The sequence below is a fragment of the Lithobates pipiens genome, unplaced genomic scaffold, assembly GCF_037356315.1.
Source record: "Lithobates pipiens isolate NorthernLeopardFrog02 unplaced genomic scaffold, aLitPip1_a1.2 Scaffold_8, whole genome shotgun sequence".
Lineage (NCBI taxonomy): Eukaryota > Metazoa > Chordata > Amphibia > Anura > Ranidae > Lithobates > Lithobates pipiens.
The window spans coordinates 81,448,723-81,468,953 of record NW_027507903.1 but is presented as its reverse complement, the minus strand read 5'-3'; the positions used below and the strand labels follow the sequence as shown (position 1 = coordinate 81,468,953).

The 20,231-nt window shown below is 42.3% G+C and overlaps 1 protein-coding gene across 1 annotated transcript in view; it reads left to right on the top strand.

Moving 5' to 3' along the window:
* RFX7 (regulatory factor X7) overlaps positions 1-20,231 on the top strand; it is a 178,040-nt gene that overhangs the window by 116,154 nt on the left and 41,655 nt on the right. Inside the window, exon 3 of the mRNA XM_077471977.1 lies at positions 15,221-15,303. Within this exon, the coding sequence (XP_077328103.1) occupies positions 15,221-15,303 (83 nt within the window). The remainder of the gene's footprint in view (positions 1-15,220; positions 15,304-20,231) is intronic.

The following is a 20,231-nucleotide window of genomic DNA, read 5'->3' as shown; positions in this document are numbered from 1 at the left end:
CATATCACTAAATAATGTTATTTGAGTAATGAGAAAAAAGGACTACTTTTTTGCCATGAAAATAAACTTCTGTCAGCAATCCCCAACTTAGGCAAAAGTCTTGTATTCAGTAACAAAGACCCTGAGTAGTAAATTTGCAATGAGAGGATGTCAGCATTGATTGACCCACTCATGCACATGGATTTTTTTTAAAACTGCACAGATACACATTTTTTTTATTACAGTAACAAATTCTGATAAGATAGTTTACATACAGGGCTCGTCCACACCAGCTGCATTGATTGGCTCATAGGAACATAGAAGAGAATTGTTTTCTATGTGCCATTTTCATACCATACATGTGCAGTGGTGGGCGTTGAGTAATAATGCAGTGCATGGTTAAGCAGCGCAACGCATGGCAACACTGTGATGCTTTAGAATGCGCTGCATTGCAGAGAGTTAAATGAAATGTCATATTTCTGATATGGAAAAACATAAACCATGCGATTCTTAGTAATTACACATTACAACACACCTAAACCAGCGGGCGACTATTGTGCTTTTGTGAACAAACCCCAATACACTGGGGTTTATTTACTACAGCTGAAGAGTGCAAAATCAGGCTCACCTCTAGATAGAAACCAATCAACATCCAGGTTTTAATGCCAAAGCTTAATTGAACAAGCTGAGGTTAGAAGCTGATTGGTTTTAATGCAGAAGTGAGCCTGATTTGTCGCTCTCCAGCTTTAGTAAATAAACCCCAATGTCTTTCACATATAACGCTAAATAGCTTTAAAACTGTGACCATTCCCCCTAAGTCAGGGGATGATAGTAATAATTCCTGCCATATAGATGACCATCGCAGGAAGAATATTTCAATTCTGTTTTATAAAATTGTAATCAAAATTTAGAACTTTAATCAGTACACAATGTGAACACCCCTTAAAAATGTAAATGCTACAATCATTTGAATTGTGCTGTTTTTAAAACAAATGTGTTAATGACATAGGTCTGGCTGGGACGCCTGCAGTTTTCTGAGTAGCCTTCCCATATTGCTGCCATTACCTTCTTCCAAGCACAGTGCACTTTTTTTATAACCTTTTTTTCCTAGCTCACACCAATGAAAGACTTCAAACCTTTTGACATTTATGCAGGGGAAAAAAGGAGGGAAGTAAAACGCAGGTCTGTGCGGTACTTAGCAGTCAAATAACCAGACAGCCTGATCCTGGATATTTTGTTTCAGTCAATGGAAAATCTTCCAGTCCAGGTAGCACAAACCCACGTTAATGTGTGTCTAAACATAAAATCAAAAATGTAATATTGCAGATCAATAATGTTGATGGTGTAATGGCTGCATTTTTTCCCCCACACCCAGTATTCCTGCAAATAGCACACTACTTGTCCCTGGGTGACTTTGTCCTTCCTCCACTGTATCTGTGGAGAAAGCCATGGTTGTCAATTCTAAAAAGATTGGCGGTCCTAGGAAACCTGCAATAATAAAATAGAGGAGGTGCTTCCCTTAAGTACAGGTTCATTTTTTTTTTCATAACAAACATGTCATACTTACCTGCTCTGTGCAAGGGTTTTCCACAGAGCAGCCCCAAACCTCCTTTTCTGGAGTGCCCTGGCGGGACTTCTGGCTCCTTCTGTTCATCGGGTGACCCCACGGAGATCCGCTTTCCCTGGGGGCACTCATGTGGGCGTGCTCCTGAGTCCCGCTGCTCCATCGACACAGACAGCAGCACTTGGCTCCGCCCTGGCTCCCGTGTCACTGGATTTGATTGGTAGCAGCAGGAGCCAATGGCTTCTGCTGCTATCAATCTATCCAATGAGGACCAGAGACAGTGGCTGGAGCGGCTGGGCTTGTGCTCATCGATGGAAGATCAGGTTCAGGTAAGAAAAGGAGGAGAGGGGGTCTGGGGGGGGGGAGCTATAACACTGAAGGTTTTTCACCTTAATGCATAGAATGCATTAACTGCTTGCCGACCAACGCACGCCGATTTAACCACTTAAGGACCAGCCTCGTTTTGGAATTTAGGTGTTTACATGTTTAAAACAGTTTTTTTTGCTAGAAAATTACTTAGAACCCCCAAACATTATATATTGTTTTTTTTTTTCCTAACACCCTAGGTAATAAAATGGCGGTCATTGCAATGTTTATTTTCACACCGTATTTGCGCAACGGTCTTACAAGCGCACTTTTTTGGGAAAAAAATGCACTTTTCGTAATAAAAAAAATAAGACGGCAGTAAATTTAGTACAATTTTTTTTTTTTTTTCATGTTGATACCCAACATCTCACGCTTCAAAATTGAGGAGGCACGAATATGCCACACTTATGGGCACTGATAGGTGGCACTGATATGTGGCACTAATAGGTGGCACTAATGAGCACTGATAAGTGGTACTGATGGGCACAGATAGGTGGCACTGGTAAGCACAAATAGATGACACTGGTGGGCACAGATAGGTGGTGCGGATAGGCAGCATTGATGGGCAGCACTGATGGGCAGCAATGATGGGCATTGATGGGAAGCGGTGATAGCCAACCAGGACCGGCTCCAGTGGTTGTCACCGATTGCTGGCAGTGGTGGGCACTCATTGCTGGCACTGGTGGCACTGATAGGACCGCCATCCATCTGGATTTTTGTGGGCAGGTTGGGATCGGATAGCGGCGGGTGTTAGCGGACTCTCCATAGGGGATAGTGCAAGGTCCGATCAGGTCTGCCTGAAAAACTGACATGCGGACCTGATCAGATTTCCCATTTGAAAGGGGCCTTAAATGCAATTATTGCTATTGTTTTGAGGTCATATAAGATACAAGATAGGTTGGTCAGCAAATATATCTAGGACACTGGATTATCCTGGTTACTCACACTGTATGTCATTCACCACATCTCCTGTTCCATCTGGTGTTGTGACAATATGCACTCATCATATTAGATCCGTTTGAGCAGAACAGTTTTCCTTATCATAAGAGATAGAATGGTGAATAGTTGCTTGCAGCCTCTTAAAATTTGAACTCCTAGAATGTCTATCAGACCAAAAAGTGCCCATTCTGGAGTTGGGAATATAGTTCACTAGGTGTGTAGTGGTATAAAGTACTACTGGGGTCCAAAAGTTTTTAATTTGTGGGCATGATCAGAAGACATGGAAAAAATCCATGTCCAGGGTCCACATTCAGACAACTGAGATCATTGTAGAGATGCAGTAAATATGAATGGTGGAAGGCGGTGCATCATATCACGATACATTGTGGCTATGATTAATCTCCATAATGGTGTAGAATGGTGGAAGGCGGTGCCTCATATCACGATACATTGTGGCTATGATTAATCTCCATAATGGTGTAGAATGGTGGTTTCCACTTGAAGCTGAGGGAAAACAGATATTACATTTGAGCTTTTTATCATTCTGTTACCTGATAAAAAAACAAACATATAAGTAATAATGACCAAAATATTTTTGAAAATGTATTTATCTCAGCTTAGCGTCTAGGTTCATGTTCAGTTCTGGTGAAACCATGCACAAATGTTTCTTTTTATAAGCGGTGTGTCTAATTTTACAATAAGTGGTTGTCATGACAACATTTCCATGAACATGGAAAGCGGATAAACAATGGCAGAGGCTGTTTACTTAGATATTTTTGTGTGAATGACTTATACAAGCTTCATGGACATTTTTCTTTTCGGTTTTGCTTTCATATGTATACTTCATAGTTTATGTAACTGTATTGTGCTGTTATCCTGGTGGTCAGTTGACTGAATGATCATTAAACTTAAAAGTGATACTAAAGTCTTGTTTTTTTTTTTTGTTGTTTAAAAATAACAGACATGTCATACTTACCTGCTCTGTGCAGCACAGATCTTCCTCTTCTCTAGTCCTTTACCGCCGCTCCTGGCCCCTCCCTCCTGCTGAGTGCCCCAACAGCAAGCAGCTTGCTGTGGTGGCACCCAAGCCACTGCTCTGTGTTTCCATTCAGGCACATTGCTGCGGTGGCGCCCGAGCCAAGCCACTGCTCTGTGTTTCTATTCAGGCACATAGCCGTGGCTTGTCCCCACCCGTTCCCTTTCCTCATTGGCCCACAGCAGTGGGAGCCAATGGCCAATGAGGACGGAGAGTCGCAGACAGCTGAGACTCTCGTGCAACATTGCTGGATTGAGATGGGGCTCAGGTACATATTATGGGTGCTGCTGCACACAGAAGGTTTTTTCATCTTAATGCATAGAGTGCATTAAAATAAAGAACCTTCTGTCTTTAGAACCACTTTAAGCCCGCCATATATGGTTTGACTCTCAGCCAATTTAGCAATTCAATTCTCGGTTGGGCGGGCTGTTGGTACCCAAGTTGATCCATCGATCAGTTTGGGTACAACCAGCATGTCAGATTTCTAGCATGCGGTTGTTGCCAGCGGCTGTAGCCATTAGCAATAATCGTTGTGTTCTCCCGCCAGCCAACCTATGGTTGCAGGGAAAAAAAAAATCACATAATCTATGGCCTAACCTAAAGCTCTCAGAAAAGCAGATACCTTCAAGAAAATGACAGGTGAGGTGACCCCATCTCGTTACCAATAGTGATGAGGCCATCTGCTGTGTCCTAAGATATATGCCCACACAGGGCTGTATTTACCCGCACGGGGGTTTGCACGGATATTATGCACATCCTCTCGCAGGCAGTCTCATTGAAGTCTATTGAGCACCCACACACACAGATGCCATAGTGGAACTCAGCAGCTGTTTCCCTGCAGCCTCTGTACCCCAATATGACATCCATGCGGGTGTCTGTTCCCGAATGCAGACGGTATGAGTTCAGCGACCCACAGGGCTGTCAAATTAGTAGCAATGGCTGTTTTCCAATAGTCATCAGTGCGACTGCCTGCACAGGGATGCACAGAACACCCATGCATCCCTGTGTGGGTAAGCACAGCCCTACACGATTGTATGGTATTGTACACCCAGTGCAAACGAGATCTAGGCATAAACCTGTCTGCCCAACACAGCCGCTGCTCTCATTTTGACATCCATATGGGGGCTGGTGCATGTCCCCAAATGCCTTGTTTACATGTGCGTACTTAAGCATACAGCCATGTGAGGGCCATGTTTTGCCTGCACAGTTATTCCATGCAGCCAGTCCCATTAATCTCAAGTGTGACATAACGACTATAAGAACACAGTCTCTACTCCCAATTTGCCATCTGTGTGGGTGCAAGTGCATGCTTCTGAACTCATAATGTCTGCTTTCAGGGATACAGATCCACACCCACATGGATGTAAAATTTAGAGCAGGGGCTGGGTCCATGCAGCTGTTGCGTCCCAATAGACATGAGTAGGACTGCCCTCACACAAGATGTACAGAATATCTGCATCCAGTTCAGAAAGCACAGCCCTCACATGACTGTACGCTTAAGCACATCAATGTAAATGAGGCCTAACACCTTAGTTTTCTCCTCAAAGAAGAAATAATTACCCAGGTCACAGCAAAAAGATGGAAAATCTTTGTGATTACTTGCAGCATTAGAAGTGTTTATCACCTCCTAGTGACGTCCCTAAATGACCCAAAATTCCACAAGGGCCATTAGATTGTCTTGTTTATATCCAGTCTAATAAATGAGTTGGTACAGCAAGAGATAATGCTTTTTAATAACCTTGGCCAAATTTGACCACACCTGTCATTTTCTTGAAGGTATCTGCTTTTCTGAGAGCTTTAAGTTAGACCATAGATTGTGATTTTCTTTCCTGCAACCATAGATTGGCTGGTGGGAGAACGCAACGATTACTGCTAATGGCTACAGCCGCTGGCAATAATCGCATACTAGAAATCTGACATGCTGATTGATGGATCAACTTGGTTACAACCAGCCTGCCCAACCGAGAATCTGTATTTTTTTATTGTAATAATTTTAATGTCATCATTTTTTTGAGTATTGTTCAAAAATGGTCTTGCCTTTACAATGGCATATAAAGTAAACCTACACACATTAACAAAAAAAAAAGAGAGATGAATCCTAGTTCTGAACTCTACAGAAAAAGCATGAGGCATATTTGTTAGAGCTTGCTTGTAGAAGGACCACCTATATATAATCAGAAATATCTGATAATATATTATTATTGAGTCCATTTTCACTTGCTGTTGGTGCTCATTAGGGTTTCTTTCATAAAAATAATCTGCTTTCAGGCTCGGTTCACACTGGTGTGATGTGAGAACCTGTGCGACTCCAGCACAGGTTCCCCCATTGCACCCGACTCGCAGGCAGTTCATACTGCCATATGCAAACCCACTGCGGGTGTCGGATCGGATCGCAGTGCGAACTGTCAGTTCAGACATGAATCGGATGTGAACACCCATGCGATCCGATTTTGGTGCAGACCAAAAAAAGGGGTCCTGCATAACTTTGGTCTGAATGAGATGCAAATTTAGCCATACAATCTGTACTAGTGCAATAGTGTGAACCCAGCCTCAATGAGCTACTTGCCCAAATCTATTTTTCTAGCACAGGATAGAAAATGACCCCCCCCCCCCCCATTGTTGCTAAGGGCAAGAGACTTGTTTTTCATTCCCATTTTTTATGGTGGAGAGCTGATATTTTAGGCCGGGTATAGACGATTCCAGCCATGTATGTATGGGCAGGCTGAATGTACCAAGTAATTTAGGCACAACCAGCCTTCCGGATGTTGCACACGATTGTTACTAGCGGCTGGTATAGCAATAAATACTGTCTGCGGCAGGAGGGAATCCCCTCCTCACCACGGTCTGTGTTGATGTGGGAATCAAGCTAATTTCTTTGGGCTGCAGGAAAGAATATTGTACCAGGTATGGCCTGCTTAAGTGCCCCACAGTGTAGTGGATGTTAAAGTAGAAGTAAACCTTGAAGTGGATGTAAGTCCTCGCATAAACGCAGTGAAGTGAACAGCCTCAGATAATACACAGAGATGAAACAAATCTCCCTATATAAGTTTTACATGTATATATGCTATCTTCATCTTTATATACAGTTTAAAAAGTGCACATTCTGTCGTTACGTTATTTTCACTTCCTCATTTCCCTTTAGGAGGGGATCATTGCTGGACACTCTGAGACAGCTGATTGGAGGAATAGCACACAGCCCCTCCCCACACATACAGAGGTTGCCTGTGAATAGTGCAGCAATGTGCTAATCCATTAATAGCAACCTCCTCCGACACACTTCAATCTTCTATCTCTGGGTCTGGGAGAGCTTGTCAAAAGTTAATGGCTGATAACAAAGGAATGGAACAGGACACAGCTACCAGACACAATGCTTTGAAGAAAGATAAGAAAACACTACAGATGTATGTGCCCATGTCAAATTTCATGAATCGGGTTTACATCCACTTTAACTTATTGGCATTTCGTTTTTTAAAGCATTCTTATACTATAACTGCCAATCATTTTATTTGTAAAATTACATAGATACATAATAGGTGAGGTTGAAAAAAGATACAAGTCCATCAAGTCCAACCTATGTGTGATTATATGTCAGTATTACATTGTATAGCCCTGTATGTTGCGGTCGTTCAGGTGCTTATCTAATCGTTTCTTGAAACTATCAATGCTCCCCTGCTGAGACCACCACCTGTGGAAGGGAATTTAACATCCTTGCCACCCTTACAGTAAAGAACCCTCTACGTAGTTTAAGGTTAAACCTCTTTTCTTATTTTAATGAGTGGCCACGAGTCTTGTTAAACTCTCTTCTGCAAAAAAGTTTTATTCCTATTATGGTATTTGTATATTGTACCAGTATGGTATTTGTATATTGAAATCATATCCCCTCTCAAGCGTCTCTCCTCCAGAGAGAATAAGTTCAGTGCTCGCATCCTTTCCTCATAACTAATATCCTCCAGACCTTTTATTAGCTTTGTTGCCTATCTTTGTACTCGCTCCATTTCCAGTACATCCTTTCTGAGAACTGGTGCCCAGAACTGGACAGCATATTCCAGGTGCGGCCGGACCAGAGTCTTGTAGAGTGGGAGAATTATCGTTTTATCTCTGGAGTTGATCCCCTTTTTAATGCATGCCAATATTCAGTTTGCTTTGTTATCGGCAGCTTGGCATTGCATGCCATTGCTGAGCCTATCATCTACTAGGACCCCCAGGTCCTTTTCCATCCTGGATTCCAACAAAGGTTCTCCCCCTAGTGAGTAGATTGCATTCACATTTTTGCCACCCAAATGCATTATTTTACATTTTTCTACATTGAACCTCATTTGCCATGTAGTTACCCACCCCATTAATTTGTTCAGATGTTTTTGCAATGTTTCCATATCCTGCAGAGAAGTTATTGCCCTGCTTAGCTTAGTATCATCCACAAATACAGAGATTGAACTGTTTACCCCATCCTCCAGGCTGTTTATGAACAAATTAAATAGGATTGGTCCCAACACTGGGGGGTTACTTGTTTTCATTTTTTCCCATCCCTTGTTGCATATCTGTGCTACTGATCTCCTGCATGCCGGTTCTTGGGGTGAGTTGCTCGATTGTGACAACAGTGGGCCATATCTAAGTAATGTGTAGTGAAACAACCAGTTGCAATCTCCATTGGGAGACGGACAAAACATGGTCACTCTCTAACAGGGCAGAATCACAAAGCTTGATTTTATTGAACGCTCAGGATTTACACATATTGAAAATAGCCTTTGAGATTACATTAACGTGTTAAATCATCTTCAAATTATTTTTGAAAAAAGTTGTGGGTTATAGGGAGACCCTGATTGGCTGTGCTTTGTGTAAACTGAAGAACCATTCTGTTGGCTTTTCCAGAAATGCAAACCAATTAAGAAAATGCCAATATGTTGTTTTCTGCAAATATGAAAATACAGTAAAATATTCCTATCGGGAAAAGCTAGCCTGCATAGGGCACGATGCTTTTGTTTTATTTCAGTAACTTTCACTGGATTTGGACAACTTTTTATGTGGCCTTGCCAAATTCATAAACAGCCAGAAGAATAATAAATCTGTTAGCAGATAACTAGCAATTGTTAAAAGCAAGTTAGTAAAGGAAAATATTGAGTTGCTTTAAAAAGAATGAAAATATGTTGTAGAACAAGCAGCCTGTCTGCTCGCCAGATGCCATTTGCGTCTGTAGAAAATTAGCTGCCAGTTAATTTTGTGTCAGTCATTTCAGTAGACAACCCCCATACATAGTTATTAGACATTTTGCTACTGTTTTCACACCATCTACACAGCGCTAAAATTTGCCTCTGTGATTGTGATATTTTACTTTACTACATATTTTCAGTCCACAAACTGCTATTTAGGTTATCTGTGGCTGCTGGGGCATTGGCATCTCCACCTCCTTTAATATCTCATGCCGCGTACACACAACCGGTTTTCCCGTCGGAATAAACTCTGAAGGTTTTTCAGATGGAATTCCGCTGAAACTGTCATGCGTACACATGATCACACCAAAGTCTGATCATCAAGAACGCGGTAACGTACAATACGTACGACGGGACTAGAAAGAGGAAGTTCAGTAGCCAATAGCTTCCGTCTCATACTTCAGAGCATGCGTCGTTTTTGGTCCAGCAAACAGATGAGCGGTTTTCCCGATAGGAATTGGCTTAGTCGGAAATAATTAGAACATGTTCTATTTCTAGGTCCATTAGAATTTTCGGGAAAAAAGTCAGGTGAGGCCCACACACGATCGGAATATACAATGAAAAGTTTCCTTCTGACCTTTTCTGTCGGACATTCCGCTCATGTGTATGCGGCATAATACTCTTAAAGTGTAACTTCACTCTCTCAATCAGCATTGACTATTTTTAATCATCTTTCTACTAGCAATAGTAAATAAATGGAAAAGCACATCACATTTACTTGTTTTGAACTTTTGTTTTTACAATTCTGCAGTTATTTGCAGGTTTCCTGCTTTGAAAAAATATATTATACATCCCAGGAATCTTTGGGGGGGGGGGAGGGGTTTCTCATCTAAGCACACCCTCCTGCCCGCATGCCTGAGCTCAGGGCAAATGGATTCCAGGAAGTACATGCTACATAAATCATACTCCCTTTGCTGTTCTAGATGCGTTTTTTTTCTTTTTTTTTAATGATAATTTCTCAGTAAAAAAAAAGCATTGATATATGGATGGATGGGGGAGTTTGCTTTAAGTATTAAAATTGAATTAAATAGCGTTTATAGTGCTCAGATGCAGTGTAGTTCTGCTCTAACTATAAGATCACTGCAGTTGAATTCCTGATCACTCATTCTGCTAGTTTCTTCATGTATTGGCACAAGTGGGTAGGTTTAGGGGTACCAGAACTTCTGTGGAAAGCCATCTAAATGTGACCATATACTTGTAGAATTGAATAAAAAAAAAATGTAAGCACGTTTGTTACATTTTCTAATCATTAGTGGGGTCAAATTGACTTTAGTTTTTGACTACAGTACAGTTATGGAAAAATCCAAAGGAATAGGATGGATCGTTTTTCTTGAACACATTTAAAAATGCAAATTTCAAACAGTGGATGTGTTTTTTGTTTGTGAAAGTCTCTCCAAATTCGTTTTTTATAAACAAACATTTGTTGAATTACTTTCAGATGACATTTGTCAAGTCATTAAATGTACTGAAAATTTTTGTACAAATGTTCATGAAAAATTTACTAGTGTACGGTCAGCTTACAGTAGTTGTAAAGTTCTCAAGGTTTAACTGTGTTCCCTGGATGTGTTCTAACTGTGTGGTATATGGCTCTACTGGGATAACGGAGATTGCTGTTCCTGATCACTAGGAATAGCAGATCTCCATGTTGACCTCCATCAGAACCATATAAACATATCCCCGTTCTGCCTCTCTGTACCGCGATCACGCTGTCACATGCACAGACTGATGTACAGGTACGTCGATTTGCGCAGCTGAGCCATCTTGCCACAGTATATATGTGGCAGGCGGTCGGCAAGTGGTTAAAGTATAATGAAGGGCCAGTTCACACCATAGAAACGCAGTCTGAATGTATTCCGGATGCTTTTCTGCATGCACGTTTTTGATGCCTTCCGGTGCATTTTTCTCCTTTTTTTTTTTTCTTTACCTTAAACAAGGACATGTGTCTTCCAGTGTGTTTGTTTTTTTTGCTGCTTTTTTTTTTTTTGCGTGTTTTACCGCGTTCCAGTACAGCTCAGTGCAGAAAAAAATGCAGCCTGTTGTACTTTTTTTCTGGAACTTTGCCACTGAAAACCATATATCCTACTATCCATGCGTTTTTTATGCAGAAAAAAAAATGCACTGGACTGCATGTGGTGTGAACTAGCCCTAAAATCAGAACTTTTTTTTTATAAAAGTCCTGTTGAGAGGTGGCTTTGGGGAAATGTCAGGGGTCTTAATAGACCCCTGACATCTCCCTTTTGAGACAGGGAAAGGGACTGAGGTCAGAGATTCCCCAGTCCTTTTCTCTGCAGCCTCAGCTCCACTAAAGAGCAATGGACAGGAGACAGAGGCTCCTTTCCATTCATAAACTGAAGCATCATAAACATAGGTTACGATGTTAAGTGAAAGTTATGAATGAACAGTCAGTGATCACTGACTCTGTTCATTCGGAAAAGGAAGGAGCTGGTAAATCACATATTTATTGACTCCTTCCTCCGCTCTCCATCCTGACAGATCAAGCACAGAGGGGGATCGGAGGAGCATGGAGGGTAACTAGAGGAGGAAATGGAGGACAGTCAGGAAGTGATCAGTGTGGTGCTGGGGGGGGGGGGGGGGGGGGGGTGGGAGAGTTAAAATCACTGATCTCCCTGTATGCAGTGCCTTGCAAAAGTATTCACCCCCTTGGCATTTTTTCATGTTTTGTTGCTTCAACCTGGAATTAACATGGGCTGTTTGAGGATTTGCATCATTTAATTTACAAAACATGCCCACAACTTTGAATGAATGTTTTTTTTTTGTTTTTTTTTTAATTGTGAAGCAAACAACATATAGGACAAAATAACAGAAAAAGTCAATGTGCATAACTATTCACCCCCTTAAAGTCAATACTTTGTAGAGCCACCTTTTGGAGCTATCACAGCTTCAAATCGCTTTGGACGAGTCTCTACGAGCTTGCCACATCTTACCACTGGGACTTTTGCCCATTACAAGTACAAGTATGCGGGCAAATGCTCAGTGCAACCCTGAGGGTGACTCCACTTTTGTGGGGAAATAAAATAGCCAATAAAGAAAAAATTATATAGCGTGTGTAATTGGGAGACAAGTCATATTGTGATTGAATGTCATGTAATAATCACCTTTTCTTTTCAATATGCAGCTCTGTAATTTTCTGAAAATGCAATGTAATATGGCTACCTGGAGGTGTGCTGTACACAGAATGTATACAGAATGCCCCATAGATATGTCATTGGCTCATTGATTTTCCCATAAGTCTACACTACGATACAAATCAGATTTCAGGCATACCCTGCAAAAAAAAAGAAAAAAGTCATTTTTGGTGAGATACTTCGAATAGGAAATCACATCTAAAGGGATGCAGGCCCAGCAGCTTTCCTCATTAGAGCCCTGCAGGTACACAGCTGATTGATAATTATGAAACTGGTCCCATTAGATTCCCTTTCCTACATGGACACAGACAAGCACACAGGATTTTTTCTGAATAACAAAAGGATGCTATCTGCAACAAAGTGTGTTAAAATCCTTGTAATGTACATACTGTAGCTCACCCAGAGGGGAATATTTTTTTCTTAATAAAAGTGGAGTTACACTTTAATGCTTTTCAGGCTTTAGGGAAGCAGGACTGTGGTTATTAAGACCCCTTTCACACTGAACCACCTAGGGCATCAGCGGTAAAGCGGCGCTATTTTTAGCACTGATTTACCGGCGATTTAGCTGCGCTTTTCAGCGAAAAGGGGTTAAATCTGCCCGCAAAGTGTTGATTTCAATGGAGAGCAGTGAGTTCACCGCTCCTTCACCACTCCAAAAAAGCTGCTGGCAGGACTTTTTTTGATGCCCTGCCAGTGCACCGCTCAAGTCTGAAAAGCCCTCAGGCTTTCACACTGGAGTGAATGTAGCCGCTTTTTTTTAGGATCTATGCAGGCGCTATTTTTAAGCGCTGTAGCACATGAAAAACGCCCGCAGTGTGAAAGGGGTCTAAGAGTAGAAAATGCCCCAGCATCCATGGGAAGTCCCCAATGTGTCAAGCTTGGTGGTCAGCGGGATTTAAAAACTTAGTCAGGAGCAGGCGAAATAGTGCCCCGTCATTGGTATTAGTGGCAGGAATAATGCCCCACTGTTTGTCAGTGAAAGGAATGGTGCCTCATCATTGGTGTCAGTAGAAGGAATAGTGCCTTAAGGGCAAGCAAAGGGCCACAATTTGGAGTCCACTGGATTAGAACATCTGTTTTTATTGCTGCCTCTGTACCTGTTAGGAAGATGCACCCCTCTATTTTGTCCTGTTTACCATTATCATCAAAAGTGAAAATAAAAGAAAATCCCAGATTTTAAATTGTCCCCGGAACAGTAATAAAGGGGAAATCTTCCAATAGGGACACTAGTTCTGATGACCTGGCGGGCCCCAATGCATTCCCCTAAATTGCAGGGATTTTCTCTCACTTCCTGTTTTTGGCTATGGGACAGGAAGTGACGTTAAATCTCTCCCATTGGCCACAGATGGAAAAAAAAACCTCCCTTACTCTATGCAAAATGAAAAAAAGTTTTTCTTATAATTCTACTTTAAAATGATACTAAACACACACTGTATAATTTACCTTGTCCCTTCCCTTTCTGTATATGGTTGATGGCATTGTAATTTTTTTTTTTAATGTAATTATTTATTATAAAATGTATGAATCAAAGTACCTTTTTCCTAATAGATATACAGCTGTCACATGACCCAGTTCTATTCCAGCCTATCTGCAGGGAAACATAAAAAGGAGAAGCTCCTTGTTCTCTGCTACTGGTTACATGTTTGAAATAAATGGAGTAAAAATAAATAATATCCATAAACTGTTATATGTGCATGACAACTTAAATGTTGGAAATCAAATCTTTATTATTTTTTGGTAATGACATGATGTGGGTGGATTTCTGCCTCACCAGTTGTCACCCCCCCCCCCCCCTTTCTTCCCAGCCTGGGTCTTAGAATAACAGGAAGGTGACGCTTCTATCAGTAAAGATGTAATATCCCAGCCCCATTGTGTTTAGCTGGTTAGTGTGCATATGCCCACATGTGTGACTATAGTCACCCATGGGCTGCTCATATGTGATAGGGAAGAAATGCTCAGCATAGAAACTCCCTGAGAACTGAGCATGTGCAGAGCTACTGCATTGGGGACATGGACAGGAGGGAAAGACGGGGACATCCAGATCAATCAGTTTTTTTTTTTGTTTTTTTTTTGTCGAATACAGAAAACAATTCCCATAGTGATCGAATGAGTATAAATCACATGTAATAGAGCATTTAGTGATCATTTTTAATGATGTGGGTTTAATGACGCTTTGAGTATCTAGAGATTTAAAGTGATTGTAAAGGATCTTTTTTTTTTGTTTTTTTTTGTAAATAACAAACGTGTCATACTTACCTCCACTGTGCAGCTCGTTTTGCACAGAGTGGCCTCAAACATCCTCTGCTGTGGTCCTCCGGCGATTCTCCCAGCTCCTCCCCACTAAGGATGAGCTCCGGCGTGTTCGCACACTCCACATACAGAGCCCGCCAGGAAGTCGGCGCAGCGCTGCGCTAATCACAGTTTATCCCTACTCCTCACATCAGATGATCCCCTAGAAGAAGTGCTCTCCCGAGGGGGTTACCTTGCGGGCGCACTCCCGAGTCCAGCATTTGCATCCACAGACACAAATGCCGGACTCGGCCCTGCCCCCGACACCCATGTCATTGGATTTGATTGACAGCAGCGGGAGCCAGTGTCTGTATTGCTATCAATTATCCAAACAGGACACGAGACAGCAGCTAGTGCCCGTCCCTCAGGGAGAAAAAGACTAGGTTCAGGTAAGTAAAACGGGCTCTGAGGGGCTGCAGCATGAGAAGATTTTTCAACTTAATGCATAGAATGCATTAAGGTGAAAGACCATGAGGGTTTACAGCCCCTTTAAGAAGCCAGTGGCTGGTTCAAACAACCGGTGTAAATGGGAATATTAAATATCAGAATGGTTAGACTTTTTGTTTTCATCACTGATTCAGTGCAGTGCATATCAAAATACTTTGCTATAGAGATGAGCTGTGTGTTTTACATTTGCCAGGAAGCATCTGTTCTGTTCTGCTTGAACTTACTGTTTGTATTTTTTTCTGTTTAGCAAGAAGTTGACAAGTTTACAGATCTTGAGAAACTCTACCTCTACCTCCAACTGCCTTCTGGTCCTAGCAATGCAGAGAAAAGGTGTGGATCTGTTTTAGTATTTTGATTATAATGTTTAATGCCATCTCAAGCTATTTCTAATATGTCAGTTTTGGTTCCAGATGTTTGGCAGAGAACATTCAATATACCATTTTCCTTCGCTCGCTCTTCCTTCATCTTGGCTTGCAGAAATAAAAGCACCCTGGCAAAAGCAAATAAAGGGGTGCTCATAGACTTGTTAAGACACAAATAGAAATCACTGCCAGCCCCTCTATGATACTCGGGCATACCAAACTGTATATGTCTTTTCTAAAAACGAGGCTTGTAAATACCTATTTAGAACAATCTTCAGGCTATTCACATGACTCGCGACCAATTTTTAGCTCCGATACATGGCTTCTGCAGGAGGGGCCACAGAAGCCCTGTCTCGGAGATGTAAAGCGGTCGCGAGTCACGAGAACGGCCTGAAGATAGCTCTAGATAGGTATTTACAAGCCTCGTTTTTAGAAGAGACGTGTACAGTGTGGTATGCCTGAGTATCATAGAGGGGCTGGCAGTGACCATTGTTAGTTTTTGATTTCTACTAATGGCGGAGACAGAGACACACAACACAGAGCTGACAGGCAGGGAGGAGGGGGTTCAGGAGGAGAGAGGAGAGCTGAGAGCAGGGCTGCAGATGACAGAGGGACATACTCTGACCAAGATGATCAGGGCTCAGCAGCCCTGATTATCATAGTCAGTACAGAGAGGGGGATACAGGAAGTGGCAGGTTCAGCCAGGTTTTTTTTTTTTACCATTTAGACAGGGGTAGATTACACAGCACAAGCACTGTGCTGTTGAATCTGCTTTAAGGGACAAGAATCTCAAATTTTTTTTTTTAAGGTTAACATAGACTTTATAGGAGAAGTACAGCCAAAGCTCCTTTGGCTGTACTTCTCCTGTGCCTCACAGAAGTGCAGTTCGTTATGCACTTTTTTGACCTGTTCTCAGCAGAGGGCTGAAGCCTGTTGTCATCACAGAACTGATCCAGGCTCGGACATGATTGCCACCATGTGGCGGGATCCGCCCACATGCCTGGACTGGCACCGGGCTCAGCCTCACAGAGAGCCACTTCCGGCCCCTCCACAGCCCAGTGCTACAGTGAGTGCGGATGTGGGGCAGAGCAGAGAGCGTTGACTGACAGTCACCAGTTCTCACGGAGCTGTGAGGACCGAGCGATCAGCGATGTTTGAGTGCTTGAGTCAGCAGGGGACAGATGTAGCATTCATCTAAAAAAAAAATCTCATACTTTTAAGACCATGGTCTGTAAAAAGTTTTAAATGAGAAGTATTTTTTTCCGCCCAATCATACTTACCTAGGTGGGTGCAGCATCGTTCCCCACACTGAGACCCGAGCGATCAAACACCGCCGAACTCTCAGTTCTCAGGGCTCCTTGCGCAAAGAGCTGGTGACTAGCAGTCAGCAGCTCTCTGTCTTACCCCCTTCAGCAGCTCGCTGAGAGGCTGAGCCGGGTGCCAATCCAAGCATGTGGGCGGATCCCAACCTCATTGTCGTGATCATGCCCGAGCCTGCCTCTGTGACTGCTTCAGCCTGCTGTCTGTTGAAAACTGGTCACAAGGGTGCAGAACCAACTGCATTCCTGTGATCTATAGGAGAACTACAGCCAAACGAGCTTTGGCTGTACTTCTCCTTTAAGTTGAACACTCATTCCTCTTAAAAATATTGTTCACAATAAGCATGTTTTATAGATTAATGTCCCCAGGACAATCAGTCTGTACTGTTTGTTTATTTTCCTTTAGACAAAGTCTTTTCATATGTCTCTTTTTACCTGTTATGAAAATTGAATGATCATACCAAATATTAAAGCTCATTTCCTGTACCTGGAGTATCATTTCCTTATCAGTCACTGTAAAGCCGCGTACACACGGGCAGACTGTCTGGCCAACTAAGTCCGTCAGACAATCCGACGGACAGTCCGTCCTACTTTCGAATGAACGGACTTGACCACACACGATGAACAAACAGTCCGTTGAAAGCTTGCGCGATGACGTGTACAGCACGTACGACGGGACTAGAAATAGGACGTCCAATACACTGCAATGCAACCTTCCGCCGTGTAAATCCTTTCTGAGCATGCGCCATACTTAGTCCGTCCAACTAGCCTACTCACGAGCGGACTGTCCGCTGAAACCAAAGTTGGACGGACAATATTACGGAAATTCCGAAATACTTAGTCCGCCAAACTGCACGCTGAAAAAGTCCGCTGAAGCCCACACACGAGCGGACTGTCCGCTGAAATGTGTTTCGGCGGACTAAGTTGGACAGACAGTCCGCCCGTGTGTACGCGGCTTAACACTATAACTGTATTTTGAAAAGAAGAATTCTCTCTGGTGAATGAGCCCATTGCTGTTTGCAGAAAGATCTTTTGTACAGAAGAATGTTCTGTACAATAGAACTTTTCACAAATCCAGCAGTGCTATCTTTTGTCTCTAAGTACCCAAAGTCATGTAGTCATTGGAAGATCAACATATACAAATTGGCATGTGCTTCTTGTTGGGTCACCTTCACATCTCTAGAGCTATAAACTACAGGTAATTTAGGTTGACGTTTTATGTCTATGTTTTGAGCAGTTAACCCAGCATAGCTGAGTGAGTCACTTTTACCCCCAGAACTTTTGGCAAACCTAAAGATAACTAACCATAGGTATCTGATATTTGTAGCCCAATTGCAGATTGGGAAGAACAGCCAGGACAACAATCTTTTTATGTCTACGAGTACTTAGACGTCTCCACCGACAGATCACTTGCTAGCATTTGCCTTTTGTGAGATAATCCTGGTGTTGGAGTTACTTTTGTGTATATAGGGCTTTGTTCACACCTTTACTATGTGGAAAGGCAAAAAACGTATGTTCACCATTGGGATGCCATAATGTCATTAATTCCACATGTGTTGCAGCACACCACAAGGCAAGGTAATGCACTATCTGCATAACAAAGAAATACAATGATCCTTTTTAAGTATGCCATATTAGGCAGCCCATTCAAATCAATCAGCTGCCTTGAGGCAACACAGGTTAATACACCACAAAGGGCTGAATCTAGCCTAAATGCACAAGTTCTGTTCACCAGGAACTCTGGCCGACCTCCCCTTTTATTTTTTTATTTTTTTTGGCCCCCTTTTACCTGATGGTGGTATTTGCACATTTCAGATACTCACCTACCCAGTGGATCCAGCATTGTCCTGCTGAGATCCTCTCATGCCCGGCCAGTGCTCTATCCGGCGCCGCAATGTTCTCTCTGACGTCATTGAGAGGCCCACTGACTCTTCTGGGTTCAGCGGGCGGGCCTCTCATTGATGCGCTGATAGGCTCGCCCCTCCTCCCGATCTTGAATGACAGGCTATGCCTCCTGGGATATGTGACATGCATGGGGGGGCGGGATGGACTTTAAATAATAGGGAAAAAAAGTAAACAAAAGAAGAAAAAAAAGGCAATGCCCTATTCCTGCAGAGGAAGGGGAGGAGGGGTGGAGAGGCAGGATCGTCCTAGGGAGGCTGAAAGTCCGCTTTTCATTTCCTGCATAGCCGTTTCCTGTATAAACATGATCGCTTTACAATCTTGTTTATGCCTGTGAACAACTGTCATTCCATATCTGTAAACATATAATACAAGTGTATGGTGTGGAGGCAGAAAGACTTACTAATGTAATGCAAAACCTTGAAACAAATTAGCAAGTCCTTTTCAATGTGTTTATTTATTTATTTATTTTGCTCAGCTGAACTGATAGTGAAATATAAGGAGCGTATTTCCTGAAAGGTCACCTGTATTCCTACTGTATACATTTACATATTTTATTACCAGAATGTATCTCACTCAAGGTACAGAATGAGATTTTACTACCCAGATCCGGAACAGACTGTGGGCATGAAACTCGGGTTTGCAAGATGCCTGTTTGAGCTTCATGCTAAGTGAAATCAATGTGCAGATATTTCTGTTAGAATGGTGATTTGTTTTGTAAGATAAACTTTGTGTGAAAGTTTTAAGAGGTTTTAAATCTTTAAAAATGTTATTCAAAGCAGAGCTCTCTGTGTGTAAATGTCCCGTCATCCGGTCTGCAAAAGCTGTCAGGACAACTGAGTGAATCTATCATGAAAATGATACGGGGAAATGCCAGTTCCTTGGCTATGCAAATCCTCATGCGTCAGTTTGTTTTAAGTTTGGCGTGAAAGTGTGAAGACCAGGGTTCTGTTTTCAGTCTCTATAATCAATTGTCTACAGTGCCTTGAAAAAGTATTCATACCCCTTGAAATTTTCCTCATTTTGTCATGTTACAACCAAAAACATAAATTATTTTTTTTTTCGGGATATTATGTGATAGACCAACACAAAGTGGCACGTAATTGTGCAGTTGAAGGAAAATGATAAATGGTTTTCAAATATTTTTACAAAGAAATATGTGAAAAGCGTGGCGTGCATTTGTATTCAGCCCCCCTGAGTCAATACTTTGTAGAACCACCTTTCACTGCAATTACAGCTGCAAGTCTTTTTATGTATGTCTCTACCAGCTTTGCACATCTAGATACTAAAATTGTTGCCCATTCTTTGCAAAATAGCTCAAGCTCTGTCATATTGGATGGAGAGCGCCTGGGAACAGAAATTTTCAAGTCTTATTACAGATTCTCAATTATATTTAGGTCTGGACTTTGACTGGGCCATTCTAACACATGAATATGCTTTGAGCTAAACCATTTCATTGTAACTCTGGCTGTGTGTTTAGGGCTGCTGTCCTGCTGGAAGATGAACCTCCTCCCAGGGTTGGATCCAGAGTCTAGTCTCGGGAAAGACACTGCCAGAAAATACCTGTACGGCATTTCATGTAATAGCCAGCGCGAAGGTGCGCAAGCTGATTGGCTACAGGGGGAGCCAGTCAGTGGGAGGCGGTGCCCTCCGGCCATCTGCGATTGCTCACAGA